The sequence below is a fragment of the Phaethon aethereus genome (assembly GCF_964289735.1).
Source record: "Phaethon aethereus genome assembly, chromosome: 3".
Lineage (NCBI taxonomy): Eukaryota > Metazoa > Chordata > Aves > Phaethontiformes > Phaethontidae > Phaethon > Phaethon aethereus.
In genome coordinates this window covers 80,731,683-80,759,589 of record NC_138576.1, presented here as the reverse complement: position 1 = coordinate 80,759,589, position 27,907 = coordinate 80,731,683, and the positions used below count along the sequence as shown (strand labels likewise).

The window sequence follows — 27,907 nt, the reverse complement described above, 5'->3', positions numbered from 1 at the left end:
CATATACCTATTACAAAAGCTACTGCTAATAAAGCTACAGGAGTATTAGTGTAAGAACACATGCAACACCTACAAAAACGGTCGAACAACAAGTTACCTTTTTGGATCACGTCTGAAGCCATACAATTTAACTTTGAATAAAAATAAAAATCTATGTAAAGTATTCCGTTTAAGAAATGCTGTTAGGTATTTTCCCAATTTAAAAAACCAAAAACAAAACCCAAACAAACACAACACTGTTTACTGGGCTCTGGCAGCTAACAGCTGTTTCATAACTAAACTTGTTTTCTCTGGTATGTATGCATATAGTTAGTGCATGGTTGCTCAAAGGGGCTGTCCTGGCTCAGAAAACACCCTTACAGCAAAGTGAGGTGAACTAGGCGATGCACAGCATTTCTGCTCTCTCTGGCACTCCTGGCAGGCCTGTAAAACTTCCCTTTCGCAGCTACTCCTATTTTATTTAATTAGAAGTAATGTACTTAAACATTTTACCTGTCATTAAGTGGAAAGAGGATCAAATACAGGGTTCCCCAAGGACCCAACACTTTCCTGCACTCACCTCCTTCGGCTTTGTTTTGTTTTTACATTAACGTCAATGTGTTTGCAATCACCTAGTATCACAAACTGAAACCATCTATCATAAGAATAAGCAGGTGCACAGCATTTCAGTACAACTTGCATCACTTCTCTGCTTGCAGAACCTTAGCTTTGACTCCAATCATCTTTTTCAATTGTAGCAGGGAAGGCATGACAATCACTCGGTCATTACGAACATTTCGTGTGGAAGGAGCATGTGAGGCATGGTATTTCATTTCCCCATTAAAAACTCTTAATTGGCACAGACTTACTTTATCTATAAAACCCTGGAAACTAATAAAAACTCAAAGAACTATCAAATGGTAACTTTGTTAGAGGTTTTCTCAGAGATGAGCACAGATTACTAGGAAAGCATAATTTTTTGCAATGGGTAAAAGGAAGAAAAGCAGTGAGTAGGAATTATTTTTCTTACGATCTCTGAGAATCTGCCCATTTTATCCACCACTAGATATGACCAACTTACATTTTAAACCAACTTTATCCAAAGCCAGTGACAAGTACAAGGAACCCATTAAGACTTAACAAGAAGGGCAGGTCAGCACTGACATGCAGCAGCATTCTCACAGCATGTTACTGAGCGCAACTATTTTGTCACATCACAGGAAAAAACCCAACTGTTTTCCTAACCAAAGATCAACAGTTTCAGGGTTGTCTTTCACTGGCTGGAGCAGGGCCACCTGTTGATGAGCCGCTGCATCTTCTTTTATTACAGCACTTTTGAAGCACTCTAGAAACCAGTAGTTCAATAAATGTACTTGGGTCAGCAATGAAACTGGGATCCTGTGCCTGGGAGCAGTAACTGTGTATTTCTGAAACTGAATGTGAGCTTTCATTTCTTCAACTATAAGGTACTTCCATATGAGCATTTGATAGCCAATCCTTTACTATTAAAAAAATTAGAAAAACCTAAATCTGTTCTCACACTTGCCTCTCCCTCTCATTTCAGATATTCTATCCAGTTAATGTTTAGAAAATGTTAACAAGTAGTCTACTGGACTTCTTCCTCCATTTTCCTTAGCCAAAGGAAAGAATGAGAATTTTATTTTTTATGCTGGTAAAAGAGACACAATTTGAGACATGTCAGAAAAATTATTAGTAGAAGTCAACAAGAGAGGAATAGAATGAAAAAAAATCCACCTAGTATTTCTAGCTTCTCACACTCACTCAATTCTCTAATCTGTTCTGCTCTGGCCAGATTGCAAAAATTAATGCCTGTGTATTCTTCCTTACTCTGTTGTTTTTATGAGGCCTATTACAGGAAAAACATGCTATTAATTGCTTACAATAAGCAACTTGGAACCCCTTAAAAATAATCCTATTTAACTACTAAAGCAACTTGTTTCAACACTTAATGCGAGACGATTATTTCTATCCAATGAACATTCTGCTGACTTCAGATTAAGCACAAGTTTCTGTTCTACGTACACCAAAACTAAAATAAAAATCTGCCTCTTAAATCTTGATCTGCAATAAGCAAGACAGAACCATTTTAAAATCAGAATTCCAATACTGCAGCAGGCACACAGCAGCAAGATGAAATGCTACCACTGCCTGAACCAGTGAGTGCTTCCGCAACTGTGCAGAGATGAAGACTGCTGCTTCCATCACTGATCATGTTAAAGAAATCACGAAATTAGTCAAATAGCTTGTAAAAAACTTTCAAATCAATCTTACACACTGACCAGTAGCCCTGTTACATATTGCTAATGGAAATTAAGAGTGTCAGCTGTTAAAACAACATATAGAAGCCAGCCAGCCCCAGTGAAAAGGGAAACTTTTGCCCCGTTAATATCCTGCTTCTTTCTACATGAGAAATCAGATTTCAGAGTTTAAAGTGAAAAAACCCCTAATTTCCACTGCACATTTTGAAACATTCAACAGAAACGCAGATGGCAGTCAGAAGTCTGATACATATTTCATATGGCGTATCTCAAAACCTAGTATTTGCTTCTCAAATTAATAACCCACTCCACTGAAGTAACAGCAGAATATTGAGTTACATTTTTCAGATCCTGAATAGTTTCCTCAATAACTGCTGATTGTTAGCAACCTATACCTGACACCTGGTATTCCTCTACAGATGGAATAAATAAATAAATAATCTTAAGAAATAAATCTTAAAAGGTGATACCATGCAAGATTACTGTTTCAAGAACAGACTATGAAATGAGCAAAGTTGTAGGGAAAAAAAAAATAGTGCTGTTTAGAAGCAATTAACTATGTGAGAGAACCTAAAAGCAGTAAAACAATCACATTTTCAGCCCATGCACTAAGCGCCAACTACAGCATTCTGAAGTTTCACGTACTATACGTACGTGAAGAGACATTAGGAAAGACTTTTTTATTTGTTGTACACCACAAAATTACAACAAGGACTTCAGGATATCACCATTGCATAATTTATAACAAGCTTAAAACTCAAAGATTATGTCTCCTATGTAATCCAGTTAATAAAGCAAAACCAACCAACTAGTGGAGTCCTCCATCTGGTGGCTGGAGTTGTATGTGCATTCTATACATTACTGGCTAGTCCTAGTAAGAGCAGCATACACCCCCAGTTTTGCAAGTCAGGGCAAGGGGTATACTCTCCTTCACCAAGGCACTTAATACGCTGTAGCTCTCTACTATAAAGAAGCAAAACTGAAGTCATGTATGCATCTGTATACTGTGCAAAAGATAAAGTGTTGTCTTCATAGCAGAAAGTATACAAACTTTAATGTATATATTTGAATTATTTTATTTATTATCATAATAAAAAAATACACACATTTTATTCTTTCTATTTACTGCTTTTTTTTCCCTATATACTTCTGCTACTTTTCAGCAGAAGTGCTAAATAAGCCTGTTCAGTAATTCCATTTAATAACACTGCCAATGTTTGGCTCTGAAAAATGAACAAACCTGTAACAGAGGTTTAAACTGATAAATAACTACATCCATATTATGTTTTCTCTAGTATTGGTCACATTTGTGTATTTCACAGAAACATTCCCCAGCCAGAATAAAAGTATGATCAACATGATGTGCACAACAAACTTTAGGGAAATAGATTTCTCCATTAAGATTTTCCACAGTAGGCTAATAAAAAAAAAAACCTTTTTTCGATAACACTTACGCAAACTGACTTCCATACCTTGGCAGCAACAATGCTCAGGCCCATTCCATTTTGTTTTTTTAGTGTTACCGTGATAATTTCAGGTTCTTTCCTCAAAGGCTGAGCCTATCAAACACGGAAGGGGAAAGAAACATGTTCAGTCATTTTTTTTTAATCTTTGCAACATTGCCAGTTCCCTCTACTCAAAAAGCTGCCATCAAAGTCTTCATCAGCTGAAACATGTAAGTTAAAGCACCCTGGCTTGTATTCATATTAAAACCTGCTAACTGCAAGTTCCATGAGACCCATGACAAAGTAAAAGTATAAGCAAAAGAAATTTGTTTGAAGAAATATTAACACTTCTCGATTAAGTTTAAGTATTAGAAAAGCAAGTATTTTTTAAGCTAGGAGTATTCTAGAGCTCCTGTGCCAAGGATCACAGAAGAACAGAATCTGTTCCTACTTTATTTAGGATTTTTTCCATTAATTTAAATAGAAAAACTATTAAACTAATTCAACAAAAAACATACACACTGGAAAAGGTCAGCCACTAGGAATGTAACCTTGCCATTAGTCTATACTGAATTTCTCTCTTGGTCTAAGAATAAAATAAATTCTTCAGTGAAAATTTGAGGAGGACTGCCTAGCCTAGGCAATTCCCCAGACTACCAACTGAAGAAGAATCAAGAGAATAGTTTTGGCTGGGGGAGGGGAAAGACCAAAAAAAAAAAAAAAAAAAAAAAAGCAGCCCTAACAGCTACAAAACAGTCTTATATGGTATTTATTTCCATGCATGAATGAAATGGTAGCATCCACTCACATTGCATTTCTTTATCAAGCCTTTTTAAGGGAGACTGGCCAGAAGTCTACTTTAGCTTTTTCTTAGTATGAGGAACAGCAAGTATCTAGTATAACTTCAGGTGATTTTTGTTTCCACTAGCTCTAAGAAATGCATGTCTTTAGAGCAACGAAGGGAGGAGGAAGAGCATGATGTCTCAAGAATGTCTTTGCTGTATTTCCCTCAGCCAAATGCCCATTTACCAAGATACCAAGCCTTAAGAGCCTGGCTTATCGGTTCAAGATTGGGCTCTACTGTATCAGTCATACAGACTTAGGAGATGGTCTCTTTTGTAAAGTAAATACATTCTTTAGGACACTGCACCAAGACTGCATTATGTCATCTAACAAATGTTGAGTTCTGAATATTGCAAATGAAGTGAGGGGCAAGCATTTTTCATAGAAGGCCTTAGGAATGCAATTCTAGTTTCATGTTGGCCTTCCTGATTTCATTGAAATACTAATTATAAATGTGAAGCTATTTCTGTTTAGTTGCTCTAAAAATGATTTCACATAAAACCACCATCCTTCCAAAATGAAGTTGTCCTGTAACTTCTATATTCTTGGTTATCACATACAAATAACAAAAAATAAAACAAATCCCACACAACCCACCACCAAAAACCCACCCCACAAAAACAACCCACCACAAAACAAAACTACAACAGAAAAAAAGCCACCTCACACTGAAGTGAAACCCCTCTTTAATAAGTATAATGAAAAAGAAAACAAAAGAATTTTTCTTGAAAACGTAGCAGAAAAAAAAGTACCAGATCACAACTTAATACTAAACTTTTAGTTGGTAACTGCTGGTTTATAAATAAAAGCAGCTTGCAGCTCCATTCACATTACAAGTTATTTACAGATGCATGTCCATATATATTTTTGCCTGTGTTTGAAAGGAATTTCTTCACTGTTTACCCTCAGTGTGAGGGAACGTGACAAAGCTTGCTTATGCAAAAATTATATCATGCTACAGCCTAGAAAAACACTGACTTACAAAAATCTGCAAATAGTCCCTTAAATTTACCAAATCACCGATGAACTACATGTTTAATGATGAAGCCTGTTCTTCCTAGTAAGGATTAAAACTCATCACATACAACACAATGGCTTGCCAAGATATCAGTTTGGTAATCATTCACTGAATCAGTACTTACTAGCTCAGCATTTTCATGTGACAGGTGATTTTCATAGTCTGCACCTTCAAAGTATATTGTCCAAGTGCCTGGTGACCGTGGATGAGGTGTTAGTCTACAGAAACCTAAAAGAGAAAGTAACATCAACATAGTCATGGTATTTTCTCAACAGATTCATTAAAATCAAATAACCTGCCACAAGGAAATACCAAATAGCAGTATTTATCTTTCTATATTCATTAGTATGTAGAATCTCGCAACTTAGATGTCATTATGTGCTTCACTGCCATTTTATGGTAACTACAAAATCCTACTGCTTCTGAGGAACACACGTATTTAAAAACCCTACAAGCTCATAGAAAACTCTTGGGCTGCTTGTACCAACCAGACTCAAGAGAGACATGAAACACCAAGTCATCTTTTAGTACGCGAACCACCAGAACTAGAAGTAAGATAGCACTACAGAAATCTGCTTTGCAGAGTCTAGTTAACCAGTCTCAGCATAGATTTGGTAGAGGTGAAGCTTTGCCTGGACTTACTACTTTTTTTAATGCAATTATGCAATTAAAAGTGGGGTTTTGGTTTGATTTGTTTTTTATTAATTGAGCAATTCTTAGAATTTTGAAAAAAGGAATCACAGCAGCTGAGAGGTATCCAACATTGTCTCCTAAGTCAGGGACAGTGAAAATCCACATCACAGTCAAATTACACATCACTCCATCCAAACAGATGAGAATCTCCTCCTCAAAGACCATCTTTCGGCAATTCAGTTTACACTGGTTTACTGCAAACCAGTCCCTCAGCATAATTTGAGGGATATCTAAGTAAAATTTTGAATGTGTGTGTTAAAAAAGGCCTTACTTGTAATAACTATACAGACATTTCTATGGCAAATGAATTATACTTATTAGTTAAAAAAATTATTCTACTAGATGTCTTTAGTCTCAAAACTACATCCTCTGTAACTCACTGTACTTTCAAAACAGTCAGCTTCCTACCTTTTTTTTTTTTAAATGCAAGAATATGGCTTTTCTAAGTCGAAACCAACACTGCAAAACTTCACTGTAGATAAAGTCTGCTTTGTCAATAGCCTCCTTTGCTGTCCTACCTACCATGATTTTCCTGTGGAAATTTTTAAACAACTGCTTTTTAAGCAGCAAATTATTAAGAAATTATATAACAAAGAAGTTTCTAATAAAATTGAGTAGCCTAAGATAAGGATCAAAACTTGTTCATTCACTGTAAATGCTGACAGGCCCCCTGCTTCACTTTCTCAAGTTTAGATCACTTTTGTCCAACTATAAGAGCTCTCTACTCATCATCTCAAATTTTCTTGGACTACAAATGCCGCAACTATACATTCTTATGTAGATGAACATTAAAAGAACTATTTTAACCTCGTGTTTTATTTAATGTTATGTAGAAGCAGCCGATGAGTAAAAAAAGTGACTTAACTATTTAATTCACATTATCTTTAAAAGTTGACTGTGAAATTGTTGAAGTATTACAAAATTTACATTTATGTAGATTTTTGCTGCTCTAGCACCAAAATCCAAAAAAGTTCTGGAGCAAAGGCAAAACAGAGTTTCAGTAGGCACTAGTAAGTCAGCACTGGTTATTTAGAACATTGAAAGTGAATGAAAGGGACAGGGAGAAAGGGTAAGGATTAAAAAATCCTGCATACTTTTTATGGGTTGCAAAATTAAACACTTGAAAAACACAGTATAAAAAAATTGAAAGATACATGAAGAAAAAGAAAGTAGTTTACATTTAACTAAAATATATTTTGCATTCTCTGTTTAGAAGAACTAACCTCTCTGACAGAGTGGATCTAAAAATTCTTGTAAACCACTTGGAACATTTCTGACAACATCGCAGGAATAGCCATCTTCTGGTAAAAGAAAAGGTAGCTGTAAATCAGGATCCTCTTCCAGTTGGACTTCTCGGCCATCGCTGCGAGCAAGTTCATCAGCTGTATTTTCTGCAACAGTTACTACATTCTCTATCAATTCCTAGACAGAAGGCAGAACAACACTGTTACTATAAAGGGATAATTTTCATTAAGGAAAAAAAATAACATTAAGAAAATACTAAGACTGCAAGAAAAAGGAATTTAGAAAATAAATTATCAGATATACTACTTCTTCAGCTCCACTACGTACAGGCAGCTGCACTGCTTTTTTGATTAAATCCCATAGATTATGTAGTTAGAGAATTTAACAGAAGCATTTATTTTTACTTCAGTGTTTTCAAAACTTGTGGTGCATGTTTTTACTTGGTATGAAAGCTGTATTTAAAAATATATAGCAGAGAACATGATTGTGCAGAGGTGGAATCATTGGGAGCTTTAAAATTTTGGCACTTTGTTGAGTGTATATATACTTCTATAAGACTAAATATATAGGAAGGAAACAGACAACTTGTGTAAACCATGGTTTTCAGCTCCATCAGTACACATAATACCCACAGAGGACCAATGGCATATACAGTTCCCTAGTTTGGAAGTTTTCTAGAACTAAATTAATTCTACATTTCCTGGGAGCTCGGTATAATGTGAAGGATCCCTTAAGGTACGTATCTGTTTTTTAAATAACATTGTAGAAGCACACAACACAAGAGCAGGATCATTCAAGGTGCGGCAGGGAACTTTCAGGTTTTGGATTTGGTGCACAACTATTCTGCTTTGTATCACAAAAAGCTCTATGAAACCAGTGTACTTTTCACAATGTAGCTACTGTGATTGCACATAGCACACCATAGTCTTCCTTATATATTTTAGAGACATCTGTAAGATTTCAGTAAGAAATCTGTTACTAGCTTGTGTGAACTGAAGAAAATTAATTCAGTAGTTAACAACAATAAAATTCTTAACAACTTCACAAAAAGTAAAAGTCCAAGCAGCACTTTGTGTTTCTACATTCTTCTGTTTATCCCAAATTACTCCAAATGGAGTGCACAATGAAAATGCTCTTCCCTCTCTCCTCAAGCAGCCCCTCCATTTTTCTGTTACCTTAGATGCCTTAGGCTGGCCTAAGTTTTCGCATGAAAGTATTCAGTTGTTAAGTGAAATAAAAACAAGTTATAGGCAACTTTTAAAAAAGATTTAAGTAGTAATTATCTGAGTACTCGGTCTCTTCCAAGTTGCATGCTCTGCCTTAGGAAGCAAGAAATCACCCCAAGTTTGACTCATCACTATGTTTGAACAAGCAGGCAGCATCAACATGTAAAAGTACCTGTACCTCTAGATAACCACCATTCTTTCTGGAACTCATCCCAGAGATGTGCGATTTTGCTGGCATCAAGACAAAATTACTACAAATTAATTTATCTGAAGCTGCTACAAATATTACATATAGATTCCTTTACTACAAGTATTTGCTTTACCAAAGATTCAGATGTGATTTCCAGTCTCCTTCTACAGCTTCTACTTGGCTCCCAAGACCAGTTTAACAGTTTGGTCTTACTCTCTCCCCAGTTACACTAACGTGCAATTCAGAATCTGTAAGCCTAATATAACAATTTTATTACCAAAGCACAATGTAGAACACAGATGAGAGAAAACCATGTAAGTGTTCTCATCTGAATCTTCAGTTTCAGCAAATTTCCAGGGGGAAGTCAGATAAATCCACCCTGTCTTTAGAAGTACTCTTCGAGAAGGGCATTTTTACCATAAAGGTGCTAATTTTTAAAAGAATTACATCAAACTAAAGTATGTAGAAGGAAATACATTTATATTCCTTTGAAGAAATTCCAAGACTTGAAATTTTTCTGATTTGGCAGCAGTAAGTCAGAGTTTGAGTGTACAAGTCTCTTTCACAGCAAGGAGCAAAAAAGTCCTAAATACCACTTCACCGCAACAGGACAAACTAGCCATACTCCCTCTGACAAAAAGTCAACCTGTCAAATCTAGCACTGTATCTCTTTGGAGGTCCCTAAGGAATGATAATAATAAACTGTGGAATTCTACCTATGTGTAAACAGGAAATATAAGCTATGTTTTTCAGAAAAAATCTTTTTGGTTTGGTAGCCAATATATCAAAACATATCCAAGCTAAAAGTCCCCCTTAACACCTGTAAAATTATTGTATTAGAACCTTTGATTCAATAAACAGATGTATCCAAAGTTATTAAAAAATGGACTTTGTAGACAATGCATTCAGTTATATAAATATTACAGCATCACAGAATCACACAGGATCATTAAGGTTGGAAAAGATCTTTAAAGATCCAGTCCAACCATCAACCCAACACCACCATGTCCACTAAACCATATCCCAAAGTGCCACATCCACACACTTTTTGAATGTTTCCAGTGATGGTGACTCCACCACCTCCCTGGGCAGCCTGCTCCAATGCTTGACCACTCTCTCAGTGAAGAAATTTTTCCTAATATCCAATCTAAACTTCCCCGGCGCAACTTGAGGCCATGTCCTCTCATTCTGTCGCCAGTTACTTGGGAGAAGAGACCAAAATCCACCTCACCACAACCCCCTTTCAGGCAATCATAGAGAACAATAAGGTCTCTCCTCAGTCTCCTCTTCTCCAGACTTAACAACCCCAGTTCCCTCAGCCGCTCCTCGTAAGAACTGTGCTCCAGACCCCTCACCAGCTTCATTGCCCTTCTCTGGACACGCTCCAGCACCTCAATGTCCTTCTTATAGTGAGGGGCCAATTAGATTATCTTCCCCTTTTAAGATTTTTGAGATCAGTCACCTACCCTGCAATCGGGGTTTACCTTAAGAGTTTTCATCCACATATGACTACAATTCTGCAAGGAACACAAAATCTCTTTTGACTTTTGCCAAAAAGATGTTTTCCATAGACAAAACTTAGAATAGTCAGTTATGTCTTAAATATCAAGAGAAAAACCATTCTGAAAACAACATCTCTCTCCATGTTCCATATATCTGTTAATCAAAAGACAATCTCTCTGCTGCTTATATGAAAGGGTTCAAGATTCATGGACTTTTACACTCCACGTGTAAAAAAGCTTAGTGTTCCTGCTTCTTTCATTTGATTTCTGTAGTCAAAATTTCAACCTTTGATCCTTCTGGTTACACACAGAACTAGCTTTTGGGAGTTCTCTGTGCACCTCTCCTCTATCACCATACTGGATTTCTACAAGTGGTGTAAGGTGCAGTGACACCTCTCAGTATGACCAACATGCAGTTCTACCTTACATTCCAACTCGGTCTACAAGGGAATTTTGGTAATATCCTGCTCAAGTTGCAGTGAAGTACACCCACCAAAGTTTGTGGCCAGAAGCAGGCTGATACCGCTGATACTTTCATTGCATGGAGAGCAGACTGCCCGCTCTGACTCTTCTTGTAACAATTCCAAACAAATCAACAGTAAGATAGTTATTTTCAGGAAGTGTTTTTACTTTAAGTCTATATTCCTTAGATATGTTAAATGGCACAGGAAATAACAGAAGAGACTTACTGTTGGGATGAGTGGTTCATCTGGAGCACAGTGATAATTCTGCAACAAAGCTTGTAGCTGTAGAGAATTCAGCTTAAAGCAAGTACTGTTAATATTTGGAACATCTGCATGCGAATATTTGTCCATGGTAAGCAATGTGGTTGCCTAAGAGAGAAAAAAAAAAGTCATAGGAGACAAATCCAAACCAAAATGAAACTTTAAGCCTTGTTTCTGAGTTTTCTTTAGACAAGAGAGAGGAAAAGACAAGGCAAGAAGCCAGACTTGTTACAGAAGCAACATAAATATCCCCAAAACAGCCACTAAATACATCTCCTGTACCTACAAGATGAATTAATACTAAATCTATCATAAGTGAGGCATATCGATTTTTCAGCTACTCTTCTTGTTTCCATTCAGCATCATTGTAAGCTCAGTCTTATAAACAGAAATTGAGCAGCATGTTGGCTAAAATCACTAACTTGTAACTTAAATAGTAATGATGTTGAAAACATATTTTGTATCCTTGCATGCTACCTCAGTGTTCCAGGACTGATTCACACAAACTACACTTGTCCACATGCTATTCTCTAGGAACATGGAATATACAAATATTCCGTTTGAACATACAATTATGTGAGAAGTGTTAATCGGAAATACACACACTTACCTGCACTATTCTGCTCAGGTGGCAATCAGCAGCCAATTCTAAACCCTGTTTTTCTGCCCAAGCTTCAATATGGCCCAACTGTTGACGGACGATAGCTCCCCAGTAATGTGAGCATAACCCTGAATCTGGGGCTGTAACTAATCTGTTAAAAAGCCACATGTTGATAAAATGAAACAGCTGGGAGAAGAGCTGTATAGTCAGAGCAGCATTCACTCTACATCGTCGCAAGAGAGACATAGCTCCAGTCAATGTATGCAGCACATCATCTACAGAGATAAAACAAAAAGTAAATCACATTCACGTACTGCAATGTACAACTGGCTTAGGCCATAAATAATAATACAGACACACCTAACCCAGTCTGGTAAATGCTAGGTGGAACTACATGTATTTAAGCGACACAGGCTTTCAGAAATAAATTTACTGCTTCATGGTTTTCAAGATGGAGTAACATTAAAAAACATATTTCAGCTATCAGTTTAACCCCTTAAATGAAAATAAATTGTTTTGGGGAAATATTTAGGATACAAGTATATTGTTGTTATATCTGACATTTAAGTCATGTCCTCACTTGAGTAAACTTGTTGTTAAAAATAACAGAAAAATTAGTTAAGAACTTTATGTTCTACTGTGTCAAATGAATACTGCAATTATTCCACAGCTCTTTGCAGTTAAATATCAAACCCTATTCAAAAATTTCAGCAAAGAATATTTTCAATGCATGATGTACTTAAACTGCAGAATGCATGTCCTGTTTACACATTTTTTTAAATATTATTCAAATTTCCTTTTCCCCATTAGTTCACTGCAATATTATGTAAGCAACAATAGGGTCTTCCTGCTAGCTTCACCAAGAGCCAATATCCTTCTGTGCTTCCTGGTGGAATATATTAATGCAAGTACAACATTTATCTCCAAGCTTTTTTTTTTAAGACAATACTTTTATCTGAAATCTCTACTGAAGAGACCACCAAATTATTTTCTTTAGCACTGAAACACAGGACTGTGACTGAAAAAAATTAGCTGTGTATTATAAGACAGAAATCTATAAATCATCTCAAAAATAACATAATCAACATCATCTGTTTTTATCCCAATAACAGTTTGCTACTTTTTCTGGGTTCGTGTCCCAGACAATTCTCTCTCACAGTACAGGGTGCTAAAAACAAAACAGTACATCCTCATATTCTTCCTTCAGTGTTCAATACAGGAAAAAAGCAACTGCAGCAAGCTTAATATCCAAAAGACCAGGAAGCATATATGAATTTTGTATAAATACTCTTCGTAGTTGAACAGAATGGCTGTACTTAGTAGTTTTGCCGATCATCTTTACTTCAATTATTCAGAATGTCACTATGTTCTTAACTCTTCCTAACCTTTTATCCCGGGTTAATCTCTTCAAACTTGAGTATTTTTTACATTTTCCATTTACTACTTTAGTCATCAGGCTACAGAATGTAGGAGGCTTTCACACTTTCCCCATAAAAAGCACAACGGGGGTCCTACCTCAGGGGCCTGTGCGTGAACGCATTCAGCACAGAAAAACAACAGGAGGCATTAGCAGTCTGAGCACAGTCTCTGAGCCGGGATTACAGACACAGTTGGATAGCACACATGACCAGAATGCTCTCATAGTCAGGAACAGCCCAGGAAGGCTGACATTGCTGCAAAGCACTGTCATATTTAAAGTAGCATAGCAGGGATCCCTGGCAGGAATCCCTGGCAGGAATCCACAAGGCCAGTCAGCTGAACCTTAGTACCTGGGAGATACTCTGTCAGATTCTCCTATCCTTATAGAGAAATTGCTGAGATAAGGACTGGATGAGCAGATGATAACGTAGACAGAGAACTGGCTGGACCACTGGACTTGGTGTGTTTGTGGATACAAAGTCCAGCTGGCAGTCAGCTATTAGTGGCTCCCCTCATGGATTGCGGCTGAGCCCGATACTATTTAACAACTTTATTAATAACCTGAGTGATTGGATGGAGTGCATTCTCAGCAAATTCACGGATGATACCAAGCTGGGGGGGAAATACTGATACACTGAAGGGCAGCAGCATTTTTCAGAAGGGCCTCAGTAGGCTAGAGAAGTCGGCTGACAGGAACTTCAGAGAGTTCAAAGGCAACTGCCAAGTCCTGCATGTGGGAAGGAATAATTCTATACAACAGTACAAGCTGGGTGCCATCTGGATAGAAAGCAGCCCTGCTGAAAATGATGCGGAGAACCTGGTAAACATCAAGTGGAATGTGATTAAGCAGCGCGTGCTTGCTTAAACGGTAGCCAGCTGCCTCCTAAGCTGTTAAGTTAGCAGCACTGAAGCTAGCAGGGGAAGGGAGGCAATCCTTCCTATGCATTCGGCATTTGTGAGATTGCATCTTGAGCACAGCATCCAGTTTTATACTTCCCAGCACAAGGAAAGTAGAGAGCAGCCACCCAGACAATTACTGGACTGGAGAAAAGGACATAAAAGAGAGACAGAGAAGTAGATTTGGGGGAAGGAAGAAAGCTAAGGGAACAGCTTATTGATGTCTTCGTCTACCTAACAGGAGGGTTCAGAACAAGGTCCCTCTCAAAGGTGCACAGTGATAGCACAGAACAACAGACAAACCAACATAAAAAATGCAACATGGGAAATTCCAATTAGATATAGAAAAAGCATTTTCACCATGAGTGTGGTCAAATGTTGGAACAGGTTACTCAGAGATATTGTGGCATCTCCATCCCTCTGTGGAGATTCAAAATTCAACTGGGCAATACTCTGAACAACCTGATCCCGTTGCACCTGCCTTGAGTAAGATACCAGATTAGATAACAACAAGAGGATCCCCTCCAAACTAAATTATGCCATGATTTTTAAACCCAATATAAATCATTTGAATGTCACTACTGTCCTTTCTTATTACCCATACAAAACTGATCCAAACAATTCTCTGGGCTTAAGGCAACTTGTAAATGTCATATCACTGTTAAGAAAAATTCTACTTATTACTAATTAATTGTATGGTTTAGAAGACACAAGTAGTCTAAGTAGATCAAGTAGTCTAACCTATTTTAGGCCTCTGAGGATTATTTTCCTCTGGATCATCAAGGAACGCTGGCATGTAGTTATTAAGCTCTGATTGCAGACAATGAACCAGGTACCTGGAAGGGAGGGTAAAAGAAGTAATTTTAAAATCCTGTATGTGTTCATTATGAATACTTCCAAAGAAAAGAGATCTATCAAATTACAAGATTCCTGAAATCACAGTGTTAAGTGTATGACTACAGGGAAACAAATTTTAAAAGGCCAGAGAGACCAGTTCTCTCACACCTTTCCTAGAAATGCTGGAAAAAGAATTAGATTGTCAGGGAACAAACACAGCCACTTAAATGCAATATTGCTACCACCACACTTGTAAGTGAAGGTCATATGCTACACAAAGAGATGCTGTCAGGCCAAACTCTGGTTCTGTAAGATTGCAAAAACTGTTTTTTCCAAACAGAAATATACTTTTCTCTGTTTTCAAATTTACCAAGAGTAGTATTCAAAAAAACCAAAAACTTCCTATTCTGAGGCAAAGCACAAGATCCTGAAATGGCCCCACTGCTCTGTGTAAAGAATTTTTTGATTCTTGTGTTTTTCTTACCTTTAACTACAGTGAAATTGAAAACCTGTTTTAGTATTCTTTCTCTTCTAGTAATTAAACATTTTCTTTAATGCTGTTTTTGATAATTCATTTACACATTTTCTGTTAAGAACTGAAACTAAAGGGGAATCAAGCTGTAATCACATGTATAAAGGAAAACATTTAATGGCTTTCTACAACTCTCCTTTCTGTTTCACTGGTAACATTTGTAATGAAATACTTTCAATTGCTAGAAAACAAAAGCCATGGCAATTTCAACTAATTCTGGTGTATGCCAGTTGTTACCATCAAATAACATTTTACACGGCAGATTTCCTTTTTTTTTTATGCTTCTGTTGTGCTTTATTTGCCTTCTAGCTATATATTCCACAGTTCCATTCTCCAAAAGTTTAATACATCCATTTGAAATCTTCCATGTTACAGTGCACTTAGAGGAGAATTCACACACCGCTAAAATACAGAAATACCCTTTTGCATCCAACCTGCTCATCATGTACAGGGAAAAATACAGGGCCATTCCTTCCTAGCCACAGAAATACTCTGTATTCAATGATTATCTAGAAAATTGAAGTAGCAAAGAGTTGTTTCAAGACACCAATCTAAAACACTGACTTGTGGCAAAAAGGCATAGCTTTATTAACAGTAATTTAGAGGTGCTATAAAAATCAAAAGACTTTGTCAAAATAGCTATTTGCTATACCTTATTTTCCCCATAATTCACCAACAGGAAAAAAAAAAAACTGTAGCAGTACATACAGGGTGATTTGGTGCTTCTCTGATACTTGTCAAAAGTTCAGAAAGTAATGGTAAGGTTTCACATACTATATATTGCTCTTTAGAGTAATACAGCCCCCCTTACACAGTTAAACCATGGTTAGGTCTCCCAATCCTGTCACAGTACAAAAAGAAGAAAGATTATATTCTGTGCTAGTACAGAAATCTGAAAAGACTGTATTTAAAGGGGGGGGTGGGGACAGCTGGGTATAAGTCACCCAAGGTACACTGGGACTTCTCTAAACATTAGTTTCAGACACACAGATTTGCTGAGAAAAACTTGTTCAATACTGGCTTGGGGAAAAAAAAAAAACTTTAAATATGCATATAAATTAAGTCTTTCTTTTTGATTAGCACTGTGCTCACTTAGTGTTGTTATCTTTGTTCAAGGATCTTTTCCTCAGAGGACTTCCCTCACCATTGGACACTTTTTTCCAGGGTTTTTTTTTTCAATTTTTCTTTTAATCATTATTGTAATTGCCTAAGCTGACTAGCACAGGTTGATTTCACCCCAAGCCAAAACCTGTCTTTACGTTTTAAAGAAAAAAACTGTGCAAAAAACCCCACTGTGCAAATTGCTATTTATGCGAATTATGAAATGAGTAGATTATGAATATAATTAGAAGTCCTTAACGAGCACACGGTTCATTAGAAACCCATAAATATTTAAGCCTATGTATTTATACATTAGCAGCAAAAATAACCTTTCCTCACATCTCCATAAAAAACCTTAAATTAAAAGAAAGCAATCAATACAAACTAAATTTAAATAACATTTCCCTAAAATTTTCACTGGCAGCCTCAACTATCACAAGAACAGCTAACAGATGAAACTCCTTACATAGCCCAGCAATCCATATTCATATAACAAAATATCTGTCTAAAGTCTCTTCTCTAAGTCCTCCTCTCAGAGATTTAACAGTACACAAAAGACATTATTGCTATACCTAAAATTCGGCAAAAATGTGAAGTTATTCTAAAAACCACAGAAACATAGAATATGTTACATGAAAGAGCAGTTTGACAGCCTTACTTGAATGCCATTTGAACCAAGTGTGCCAAAACATCTTGTGCATCCACAGTAATTCGGCTAAGATCTCGGTCTTGTTTTACGAAATTCAGTAATTCAGATGCATTTGCCATCCAAAAGGCAAGTGCCCCAGCAATATTCTTCTGTTTCTGTAAGTAGAAAGAAGCAAGAAATAATACAGGGCAATAGTTTTCTGACAAAGCATGGCAGCTTAAAAAGTCTCCAAAAGATAGACCAGTACCTTTTCCCATTTCACCAAACATCTCTCAGATACCAGATATTTGCAAAATGTTTGTATGTAATATTGCAATTGCCGTAACTGGTAAATTCAATTATAACACATTCACTGAACATACAAAATTCTGTTAAACTGCCAATAGCCTTATCAATAAAGCCATGGCATAAGCATCTAGTTATATAGTGCTAAGAGCTTAGCAGAATGCAGTATCTGGTAATCTGTGCACTCTTAAGCGCATGTTCACTACTGCCCACTGCCACCCTGATACTGCGCTCACTGGCTTTGATACCAGGTGATTCAGTATCAAGTACTGATCTATCTCACCATCTCCCGACCACAAATGCCAGGCCAGGCAACCTCAGATGAAATCCAAAGAATAGGAACCACAAACAACAAAAAAAGAAAATAAAGGGAAGAAAAAGAACTTTGGTCATTTCATATCCACATTGAAGTGCGTTAAGCAGAAATTATGGAATGCCGTAAAAGTTGCAAAGTCAAAAAAGGATTTTAGTACTGCATGTTCCAGTTGCTGAATGAGTGTTATGAACTGTTCAAGTCCAGCTGTTTGAGTATTGTATTTTGATATGGAAGCAGCATGAGAAACTGAGCTAAGCCAACATAGCTAGGATCAGTTCCCAGCAATATATCCTACCTGATCAACCTGGTCTACCTCCTGGAGAAAAACGGGACGAAGGAAATCAAACAGAATAGAAGAAAGAAACTTGTGAACAATCATGACAGCTTTAGAAATCAAACACTAAATATGAAGGTACAACACTTATGTTCACAGTTACACACAGATGCATTAATCAGTAGCTATGATGCAACTGAGCCCCTTTAAAAAAATTAATTATTTTAATAGGACTAGTAGCACAACAGCTAGGAACCGAAGTGCCCACGCATCACAATTAATTCAAGGAATGTCCTATACTAGTTGACATCCCAGACTAGTTGGTTATTCCATGCTCAGTGCACCATAGAAACCCCGCAGAACTTTTTGCAGGCAACGGGGTAACTAGCCATCCAAGTATCAGATCCAGGGAGCTACTTGCCCACACTGCTGCAATGAAGACAATATACAAACACAAAAGGAGACAGAAAATCCCTATGGGGGGGGGGGAATGGGGGGGAATGGGTAATCACAAAAAAACCCACAAAAACAAAAAACCAAAAACACAAACAAAAAACACAAAACACCTAGGACTGATTTAATACATGGCTTTCACTTAAAGAACAAAAAGACTGTTTTAAACAACAAAAGAGAGTCAAATGAAATACCATATTTAAGCAGCTTAAATGCTGGTACACAAAAGCTAGACTGAGTTAAGGAAACAAAAAAGACCTCAACAGATATTTTTGCCTGTTTATTTAAGACTAAGATCTTAATTCTAGATTCAAAAATTTGAGGTGTCATTTGCTGTTAATATTGTAATTCTAGTTAGAGCTCAAAAAACCAAATTGCCATTGCTTTTTTGTTTCCTCCCCCTTTCCAACCAAGGCACCCTGAACTAACTGAAGTAATGCTGACACAGAACAAAAGGAGCTGCTCCTTCTACAAACAAATATTAAAATTTGCAGAGGATCAGAAATGCCACAGAAGGATTTGGGAAAAATAAAATCAGGATACAAAAAATTGGCTTTTTTATATGAATGAAGTTTCTATTCCTAGATTTTTATTGAAAGCACCAAGCCTTCTCTCTCCAGTTTTATCCCCATCCCATATGAAGTCTTCTATAATATTTGCATACACTAATGCAATGACTACAGAAAGTCACAGGCTTAATTTTTTCGCATGTACATTTTGAGTAGCTTCAGAAAGCTATCACGTCTCCTTATAATCTAGACAGGCAAAATTAGGATCTAAACAAATTATTGTACTCCCACAGTACAGCACAAGAGTTTGTGCATCTTCCCTCCACTTCTGCTTTTGGTGCCACTCTCCCTTTGCTCCTCATCTGTCTTCTCACAGTCTCCTCAGTTCCCTTTCAGTGCAGGCATGCTTTACAACCCAGACATACAAAAAAAGCTATTGTGATACAGTGCTTATTACATGGTAGCTTAACTGTGACAGCCATCAATATAACGACTCATTCTACAGCTTAGATGGAAGTAATTTGCCTTCACTTAGCTAGTACAGTTTTTACTCCTCTAAGGTCCAAGCTAATGACATTTTCCTCGTCAAGCCTTAGAATCAATGCATATCTTTGTGTCCAGCCCATTAACTTTCAAATTCACTGAAGTTCTACTATTTCATCACATTTCTAAGTTTTCCCCCTTTCCTCCAGCTTCTTGAGCATGACATTTGGAAGAACCTCCTCCCAATTTTCTTCAACGTCCAACTCTGTTCAGTTTATTTCTTGCAACTAGATAACATCTTTCACAAACCACAAATGGTTTGTGAAATGGAAGCTACCACTTCCCGGTTGATGTCTTCCTTAAATTTTAGGTTGGAGATTAGATTGCAACTGCAAAGTTGCAACGCTGTAGAGATGGCCTTTCACAAAGGACAGTCCAGGCAAACACTGGGTTTTAACAGTTTTGTAATACTGTTAGCAGGATTATACAAAATACACTTGCTTGCAACAATCACAAGGCTGGACTTGATTCGGGAAGCCCTCCTTCAGTGCTGTAAATGAAGGTTTCCACAGGATAATCTATTTTCTAGTTTTGGTTTGTTTTCAAATCAAACTCTTGTTTGAGGCTACCTCCCTGGTATCTTCATAGCAGCTACATGGTTACCAATTTCAGTTCAACACAAAGAATGCGGACCTTTACCCTTGCTTTCCCACTGTACCCATCCGCGTTACCCCAAGTCTTTTTGGGGTCACTGTTAATAGTTTACATTAGTTATATAAACCAAGTGACTTTCTTTGATTCAGCGCTGTAACTTCCAGATTATATTTGAAGCCTACCCTTTCATCGTTTACTTTACATTCTCGCAACTGAATTGCTTATGTTCAGGCTCTTTGCATTTCATGTTCTTCACTACTGCCACAGCCTCCGCTCTGACTTGAACAAATTCACCCTTCCACAGCCAGATCTTTTTTTTTAAATAGCAGAACCTGTATATTTAACTTTTGAAACCACTTCAGTTTTATCAAATATCCATTTGCCATGGCATCAAGACTCGAAGCAATGTACTAGTACTTCAGATTCAAACCACCTTTCAACCTCTCATCACCTTTAAAACACTGATGAAAGGCTAGTCTTTGTTTTCTCACTGTAAAGTATCTTCAACACTGGAATTTTCTCTCATTCTTTCCTGCGAAAGGTGGGGAGACTGTTGTAACTGTAAACAGAGATGCCTAATTATAACATTCTCCCTACTGAAAACTCCACTGTCTTTCCAAAACCTGAACAAAAGCTGAACAGTTCTTGTTTGCAATGACTTCCATGCCACTCTCCTGTTGTTTACTTTCCTCTTCTTCCTTAATCAATCTATTATAAAACTTGCATCGTATATTCTCTAAAGCAGGATTGCTGCATTTGTTATGCTTGGAGAGTGCCTAGCCGCTGCAAGGCCCTTGCTCTATATGGGCTACTATGGCAGTACTTTTTGCAAACATATTCCTGTATTTATTAAAACATACACATTTCAATTTTTCCTCTGAGAAAAACCTGCAGATAAAGAAGTCACAATAATTAATTAGTGAGGATACCTGAACTAGCACTCCTTTTTCAGGAAATGACCATTACATTTTATCAACAGTTACACAATGCAAGGTATTGTCTAATTTCAGACAAACCTGCATTCCTACACAAAACAGAACACCCCCTGTGCTTCTGTGGAAGTCTTGCACATGTAATAGCAACAGCATCAGACTACATATAAGATGCTGGAACATTTAAGAACTTATATTTCTCTTTATAAAGCACTCATGTCATCTTCATTCAAAAGTCCAGTTTTATTACCATTTTTGTGGTTACAGAAGCTGTAAAAGTAACAGGATCAAAATTACAAAGTCATGTTTCTTTTTACTATGTTCACTTCAAGCATCAATCAGTGTAAACAACTGCTGTCTATATGATATCCTTCAATAAGCACATGCAACCTGTTTTACAAGAGCTCACAGCCAGAAGTGCTTGCCAAGATCTTACCTTCTAGAGAACAGAAGAGTAACTTCTTATCAGAGAACGTAACTTCAGAACAACAGCCCCTCCCTAACCTCCCACATTGCTCAAGTGAGAGCTTCTTACCACCCACATTATTCACTGACACAAAAGCAAACCTTCATACGGACAACAATGAATGCAGGTATCAGTCTGACCCTTAACAATAGCTGGTTAAACACTAAGAAAAAGACTAAGAAGGTTATTAGACAATCTACAACCACGTATTTCGTTGCCTTGACACGTTTCTGCAGAGAAACTCACCTGTATAACTCCTTCCATCATGTTCACCATCTTGTTGACTATTGCAATGACTTTGTGAGTGCGCTCAGTAGGAGTGATGTCAGGTCTGTACTGGCTTGACAATACATACCGACATGTCATATACAAAACATATGTAGGTGACAGCTTAAAATGAACTGTTGAGCTATTTGTGTAATTTATAATGGCAGATAAGAAGGCATCTTCAGCTGTAGAGAAAGAGGAAAAAAAACACGTCATAAAGCCAAAGACAGAAAGAAAATGAAATAAAACAATTTCATAACTTGGGGCATAGAGGATTTCTTTTTGGAGGAGGGCAGGGGGAGAGAGGAGCAACTTACAGGAATTTCAATTCTAAATTGTTTATTATGTACTCCAGTTACTTAGGCACACTAATAACACACTTCTATAAAAAGCTAGAAAATCTGATCATCAGGAAACATTTCTGTACTATTTCCTATCACTTTGCTGAAAATTTGCATCTTCAAGGGAACTGGAAAATGCAAGGTTTCTCCTGTTCATTCTATTCCTACGAAGTTCCCTTATTATGGGGAATTCTATACTAATAAAAAAATCTGTGTTTGCTTGTTCACAAATCTATTTAGTTTCAAATACCTGGACAATCTCTGGCATGATATTTTTCTACCAGATCTGAGACCTTAAAAACTGGGGCACCAAGACAACAAAAAATTAAATTTTAAATGAAAATTTGAACTTAATCAGATTTCATATAAAGTGGATTTTGACCAAGATGCAATCTATTATCCAAAGCATGGAGAACTGTACAGAAGAGAATTAATTCAATGGACTTTTGAAGAGGTGGGATTAACAATTTTTTCCACAGTCAAGTTTGAATATCTGAAGATAGACAATTGAAATGCAATTACAATTAGATATGCATGAACCTGCCTCAATACCTGAAGTGTCCCTTCACCCTCCCCAACAAAATAACTTATATTACTGGATTAAGTACCATCTGTTTAGACATAAGGAAGAAATTATTTGCTATGAGGGTGGTGAGGCACTGCAACAGGTTGCCCAGGCAAGTTATGGATGCCCCATCCCTGGAAGTGTTCAAGGCCAGGCTGGATGGGGCTTTGAGCAACCCGGTCTAGTGGAAGGTGCCCTTGCCCATGGCAGGGTGGTTGGAACTAGATGATCTTTAAGGTCCTTTCCAACCCAAACCATTCTATGATTATTCTTTTCAGCATTTACTTAAGTTACCCTTAAGTTTTCAAACTGACTGAAATATTATACTACAGAAAAAAGTGACAACAGGTTAATGTTACAACTTCACAATTTACTCACAGCTTTCCCTGAACTCAATACTGGCAGGTAGTATCAGTTCTGGTCCACGGGTATCCTGAGCTCTAAAGAAAGACAACAAAAATTGAAACAAACAATCCAAACAGATGATATTAATTCCACTGTAAAATGACAGATTTCTTCAAATACACTGGTTCCAAGTGCTGACACAACATCCTTCCCCAAAATGATCCTTCTTTTACCTTCCCTCTAGAATCATTCAAGTTGTATTTGCCTACACACAATAGATGAAAATATAGACTTGAACTGTGGAGTCGGTAATATTAATGAACATCCTCTTCTGCACTGTATGGCAGACTCACAGGATCAGTTTGCAATCTGCCATTGACAGGATTCAAACAACAAATTATTCATGGACACATAGAAGAAAGTGAATGAAGCTTCACCTGAAACATCAGCTTGGTTACAACAAATGTACTTTGCTATCTTTAATGCCCTCAAAACCAATGAGAACTTGGTCAACTTACTTGTCGTTTCTTCTGTTAAGGAAGAAAAGGAGGTAAAATCTAGCCCCTACCCTCACCTGGCTGTTGCTATGCTATGCTAAGAAACAGCAGTCATTCTATGAGCCACAGAACCATGTCCTCACTTAAACTCACTGCAGTGCTCTTTCTTATCAGTATCTATCAGAGAATTTACAGAGGAGAAAAATGAAGAGCAAATTGATTTTTCTGGTGCCTTCAAAAGGTATTATCATCCCTCCCTTAAGCAAAAACATTAATTGAGCTGTTCTCTGTAGTTAGGCACCTATTTTTAGGAAATATGTAAAAGCTTAACATCTTCTGCATGCAGTAGCCATTTTTAATCACATGTAACACAACACGTAGCCTTCTACTTTCCCTAGCAACTTTGATAAAGAAAGGAATGTAATATGACTATATAAGCCTCATTCTCCTGAGACATTTTAGTTTCTACACAAAGCAGATATCGGATACTGAAGGCCTTTATTCAGCTATCTCCTGTAGTAAAAATCCACAGGATAACTTTGAAGGCTGATGTCAAAAGATCTAAAGTACTCAGCTGAGGAGCACTCAGCTGGTGTGTAAATTGTAGCATTTCCCCTGTTTTTAATGCTATAAATTTAAGATTAATTAATTTCTCACTACCTCTACACTATCAAAAGTGCATCATCATCACCAAGAACTTAATTACTTCCATAGAAGAATAACTAATATTCACACAGCATTATCAAAATAGAACTACAATAACAACTCCAGAGAATTTTTTTTATCTGCTATTATGGGAATGATAGAAGACAAAGAAATGTTTCAACAAATTGGCTGGTGAACTAGTGACAGATTTCAGCTGATGGACTTATTTCCTTTTCTTTATAACAAAAAGACAGTGATCCTTTCAGCACAAAGGACAGAACAGGATTCTCAGTCTTCCCTCCAATGGGAGGGAAAGCAGCACAAAAGATAAGAACTGATGTGTATTAGTGCACGATTACTTCCAGGATTTTGGAAATTGGCATTAAGAGAGAAAAGAATATAAAGTAGGAAGAGGAAAGACTTCTTTTAAAAATATTTATTTAGTTTTACCTGTAAATTAGTTCTCTAGGAACAGGTGCAGGAAATAAATTATTTTAGCTACCTTAATATGAGTTTCCTTCAACTAATGTACCATTTCCTACCTTCTCCAAGCACACACAAGAAATACTGTCTAATTAAGCTTCGCAAATTGGAAATTTAAGTTAAAATAACTCTCTGTGCTTCCGATACGATAGCAGCTAGCCAACTTACTTTGTTACTGGATACATTTTAAGCATATATTGTCTTTGTGCCATTGCTTTTATTGAAAAATCCTCTCTGTGGTGATGAAATTCTCCGAGCTAAACCAGTCTGAAAGACTAGTTAAGATATGTCTAGCAAGGCCATAAAATATTGATTGAGGGTTGCCTCCTCTCTACGTATAGTATCAGGTAATATTACACTTTAAAATTGCATTAAAAAACAATAATACATTCTTCCAGTTATTTTTCTGTATTCTCCTAGCTAAATTGTCTGTGATAAACTGCATTAAAAAATAAAATATCGTCTGTCCTTGTGTGGTTGTTTTAGCCAGCATACTAGCTACATATAAATTTTGTAAGGCATGTTAAAATTAGGAATCAGGTAAGTGTCCGCATCCCATTAACACCAGATATAGCACTATTCTCATTTCCAACCAAACACATTTTTAAGAACTCCTGAAGGAGATCCAAGGCAAAAAATGGTATTTTCTTTTTTATTATATGTTAGCTGACTTCAATTACCATGAGTAATCTAACAAGGATGTATGACCATAATCCTTAAACAAATAGTCATCATCCTTTATTTTACATAATCACATTTCAATCAAAACAACCATACCAAATAAGTAAATTATAGATTTTTTGAAAATATCTAAATATTAAAGATCTCTGCAGTTGTAGCTATCACAAATCTAAGTGTAATTTGGATGCCTCTCAAAACATTTTCTGCACACAGGTTACCAAGGTGAAAAACAACAGTAAGACTAGTATGCACATTGTCTTCATAAGGAATTTAAGAATTTAAAAAAAAAAAGTTAAGATGCAGCTTACAGATGGCTCTGTATTTTTGAAATCTACAACTACAGCACAAGATAATCCTCTTTACAACAAGTGCTCTGCCTTTCAGCAAGAAATACAGAAATTTAATAATCTTCATATACATACAAATGCACAGCTAGAACTCAAGAAATATTAGCAGTGGAAACCTCAAGAACTTCTAAGAGGCTATAAAAAGTTCACAAAGAAGTTTCACTGATCTTTTATGAGAGCGGAAAGTTACAGTTAAAACATTAATAATTCAAAAAGAAGCAGTTAAATCTTCAGCAACTTTAATAAAAACAGTTCTGAAGAAGACATTCAAGATGTCCAGGCACTCTAACAAGGGAGTGCAGAGTAGAACCAAGTTGTATTCTACTTTAACTTCATTGAAAGTATTTAAAAAAGATGTCCCTGCTACAAAACACTAGAACATCAGGAATTCAGTTCAGGTGGAAGCACAATTTTCTGCCCTCTTTTTTTTCTTTTTTTCCACTGCTTACATCTCTGAACTCTGTTTTCTGTCTAGTGAATAACAAATCCACCTAAATGATACTGGAAGCTGCATACTAGGAGCTTTACAACTTGTATCACTGCACTTTTTAACCCTGCAGCACATTTACCTTACCCTTCATCCATTTCTCATTGTGGTTTATCTAATTTTCAAAGCTTATTTACGTAGACAACGATATAATCTTGTATTTTTTCTTAAGATTCGAAAAACACTCTTTTCACAGAATTGCTGAGGTGCGAAGGGACCTCTGGAGATCATCTGGTCCAACTTCCCTGCTCAAAACAGGGTCAACTAAAGCAGGTTGCTCACGACCTTGTCCACAGGTTTTGAATATCTTCAAGAATAGAGATTCCACACCCTCTCTGGGCAATCTGTTCCAGTGTTAAATCACTCCCACAGTAAAGAAGTTCCTCCCATCAGGTATTCACAGACATTGATAAGATCTGCCTTAAGCCTTCTCTTATCAAGGCTATTTAATTCCAGCTCTAGGTACCCAGTCACTCTTTTCATAATTTTATTTATTTTTTTAAATCAGAACTGACCAAGACATTGGACCCCAGAGAAAAAACAATCACACAGAAGCCTAAGTTGAAAGGGACCTCTAGAGATCACATGCTCCAACCTTCTGTTGAAAGCAGGGCTTTATCCAGGGTTATCCAGAGCCTTGTCAAGCAGAAATCTTGAAAATTTCCAGTGAGGGAGATTCTACCAGTTCTCTGGGCAACATATCCAAATGTTAACTTGGCCTCACAGTGAAGATTCCTCCCCCCACTCCCTACAGCCAGACAGTTTTCCCCTGAAGCAACTTCTGCTCATTGCCTCTTCACCTGTCAATCAGCATCCTTGTGATGACAGCACCTCCACCTTCTCTGTAACTACCCTTTTAGGTACTGGAAGATTGTGATTAGATCTACCCTGATCCACCTTCTCACTAGACTGAAAAAAACCCAATTCCTTCAATCTTTCTTCACACATCAAGTTCTTTAATCCTCTAACCATCTTGGTGGACACGTCCCTTCACAGGACTGTTGCCAGTTTTTCAATCTCTCTCTTGAACTGGGGGCACTAAAACCGGACACAGTATTACAGGTGTGGCTTAAGAAAAGACAAGTATAGTGGGATAATCACATCCCTTGATCTGCTGGCTGTGTTCTTGCTGATGCAGCCCAGGACAGTTTGCCTTCACTGCTACAAGGATACACTGCTGACTCAAGTTTAGTTTGCTGTGCAGCAGGACCCCAAGTTCTCTTCAGCAGAGCCACAATCCAAACAGTGAAGACTTCAGGCTACATTGTTCTTGGCATTTTCTGCCTCATGTCCAGAACTTCACATTTACTTTTGTTAAACTTCATGTAATTCTTATTGCACAGGCCTCTCTGAACAGTGGCTCTTCTTTGTGGCTTACTTCTGTCATCCAAGTTTGGCATTGCCCACAAACTTGGTGATGATACACTCAATCCTGTCACCCAGATTGTTTATACAGTTACTGAGTAGTATCAGATCCAATATTGACCTTGAGAAACTCAACTCACAACCAGCTGCCAAGTTCAACTTTGAACCATTAACCATCTCCCTTTCAGCCTGACAGTTTAGCCAGTTTTCCACCCATCCTGTAGTCCACTGATCCAGATCATATCTTATGAACAAGGATGTCCTGGGAGATTGTGACAATGTCTTGCTAGAATCAGGTAGATGATACTATGCTCAGAGTATGCCCAGAGCT

General features: G+C 37.1%; 1 protein-coding gene across 2 annotated transcripts in view; it reads right to left on the bottom strand.

The window, feature by feature from the left end:
• Positions 1-27,907, bottom strand: part of AFDN (afadin, adherens junction formation factor) — a gene marked incomplete at both ends in the record, with an annotated part of 129,797 nt that overhangs the window by 36,290 nt on the left and 65,600 nt on the right. Inside the window, 10 exons of one of the 2 annotated variants that reach the window (XM_081998203.1) lie at positions 3,731-3,817; positions 5,689-5,792; positions 7,481-7,679; positions 11,110-11,253; positions 11,756-12,021; positions 14,804-14,898; positions 17,191-17,336; positions 18,078-18,098; positions 21,800-22,005; positions 23,105-23,166. In XM_081998203.1, the coding sequence (XP_081854329.1) occupies positions 3,731-3,817; positions 5,689-5,792; positions 7,481-7,679; positions 11,110-11,253; positions 11,756-12,021; positions 14,804-14,898; positions 17,191-17,336; positions 18,078-18,098; positions 21,800-22,005; positions 23,105-23,166 (1,330 nt within the window). The remainder of the gene's footprint in view (positions 1-3,730; positions 3,818-5,688; positions 5,793-7,480; positions 7,680-11,109; positions 11,254-11,755; positions 12,022-14,803; positions 14,899-17,190; positions 17,337-18,077; positions 18,099-21,799; positions 22,006-23,104; positions 23,167-27,907) is intronic. The other variant, XM_081998204.1, reaches the window with a different exon arrangement.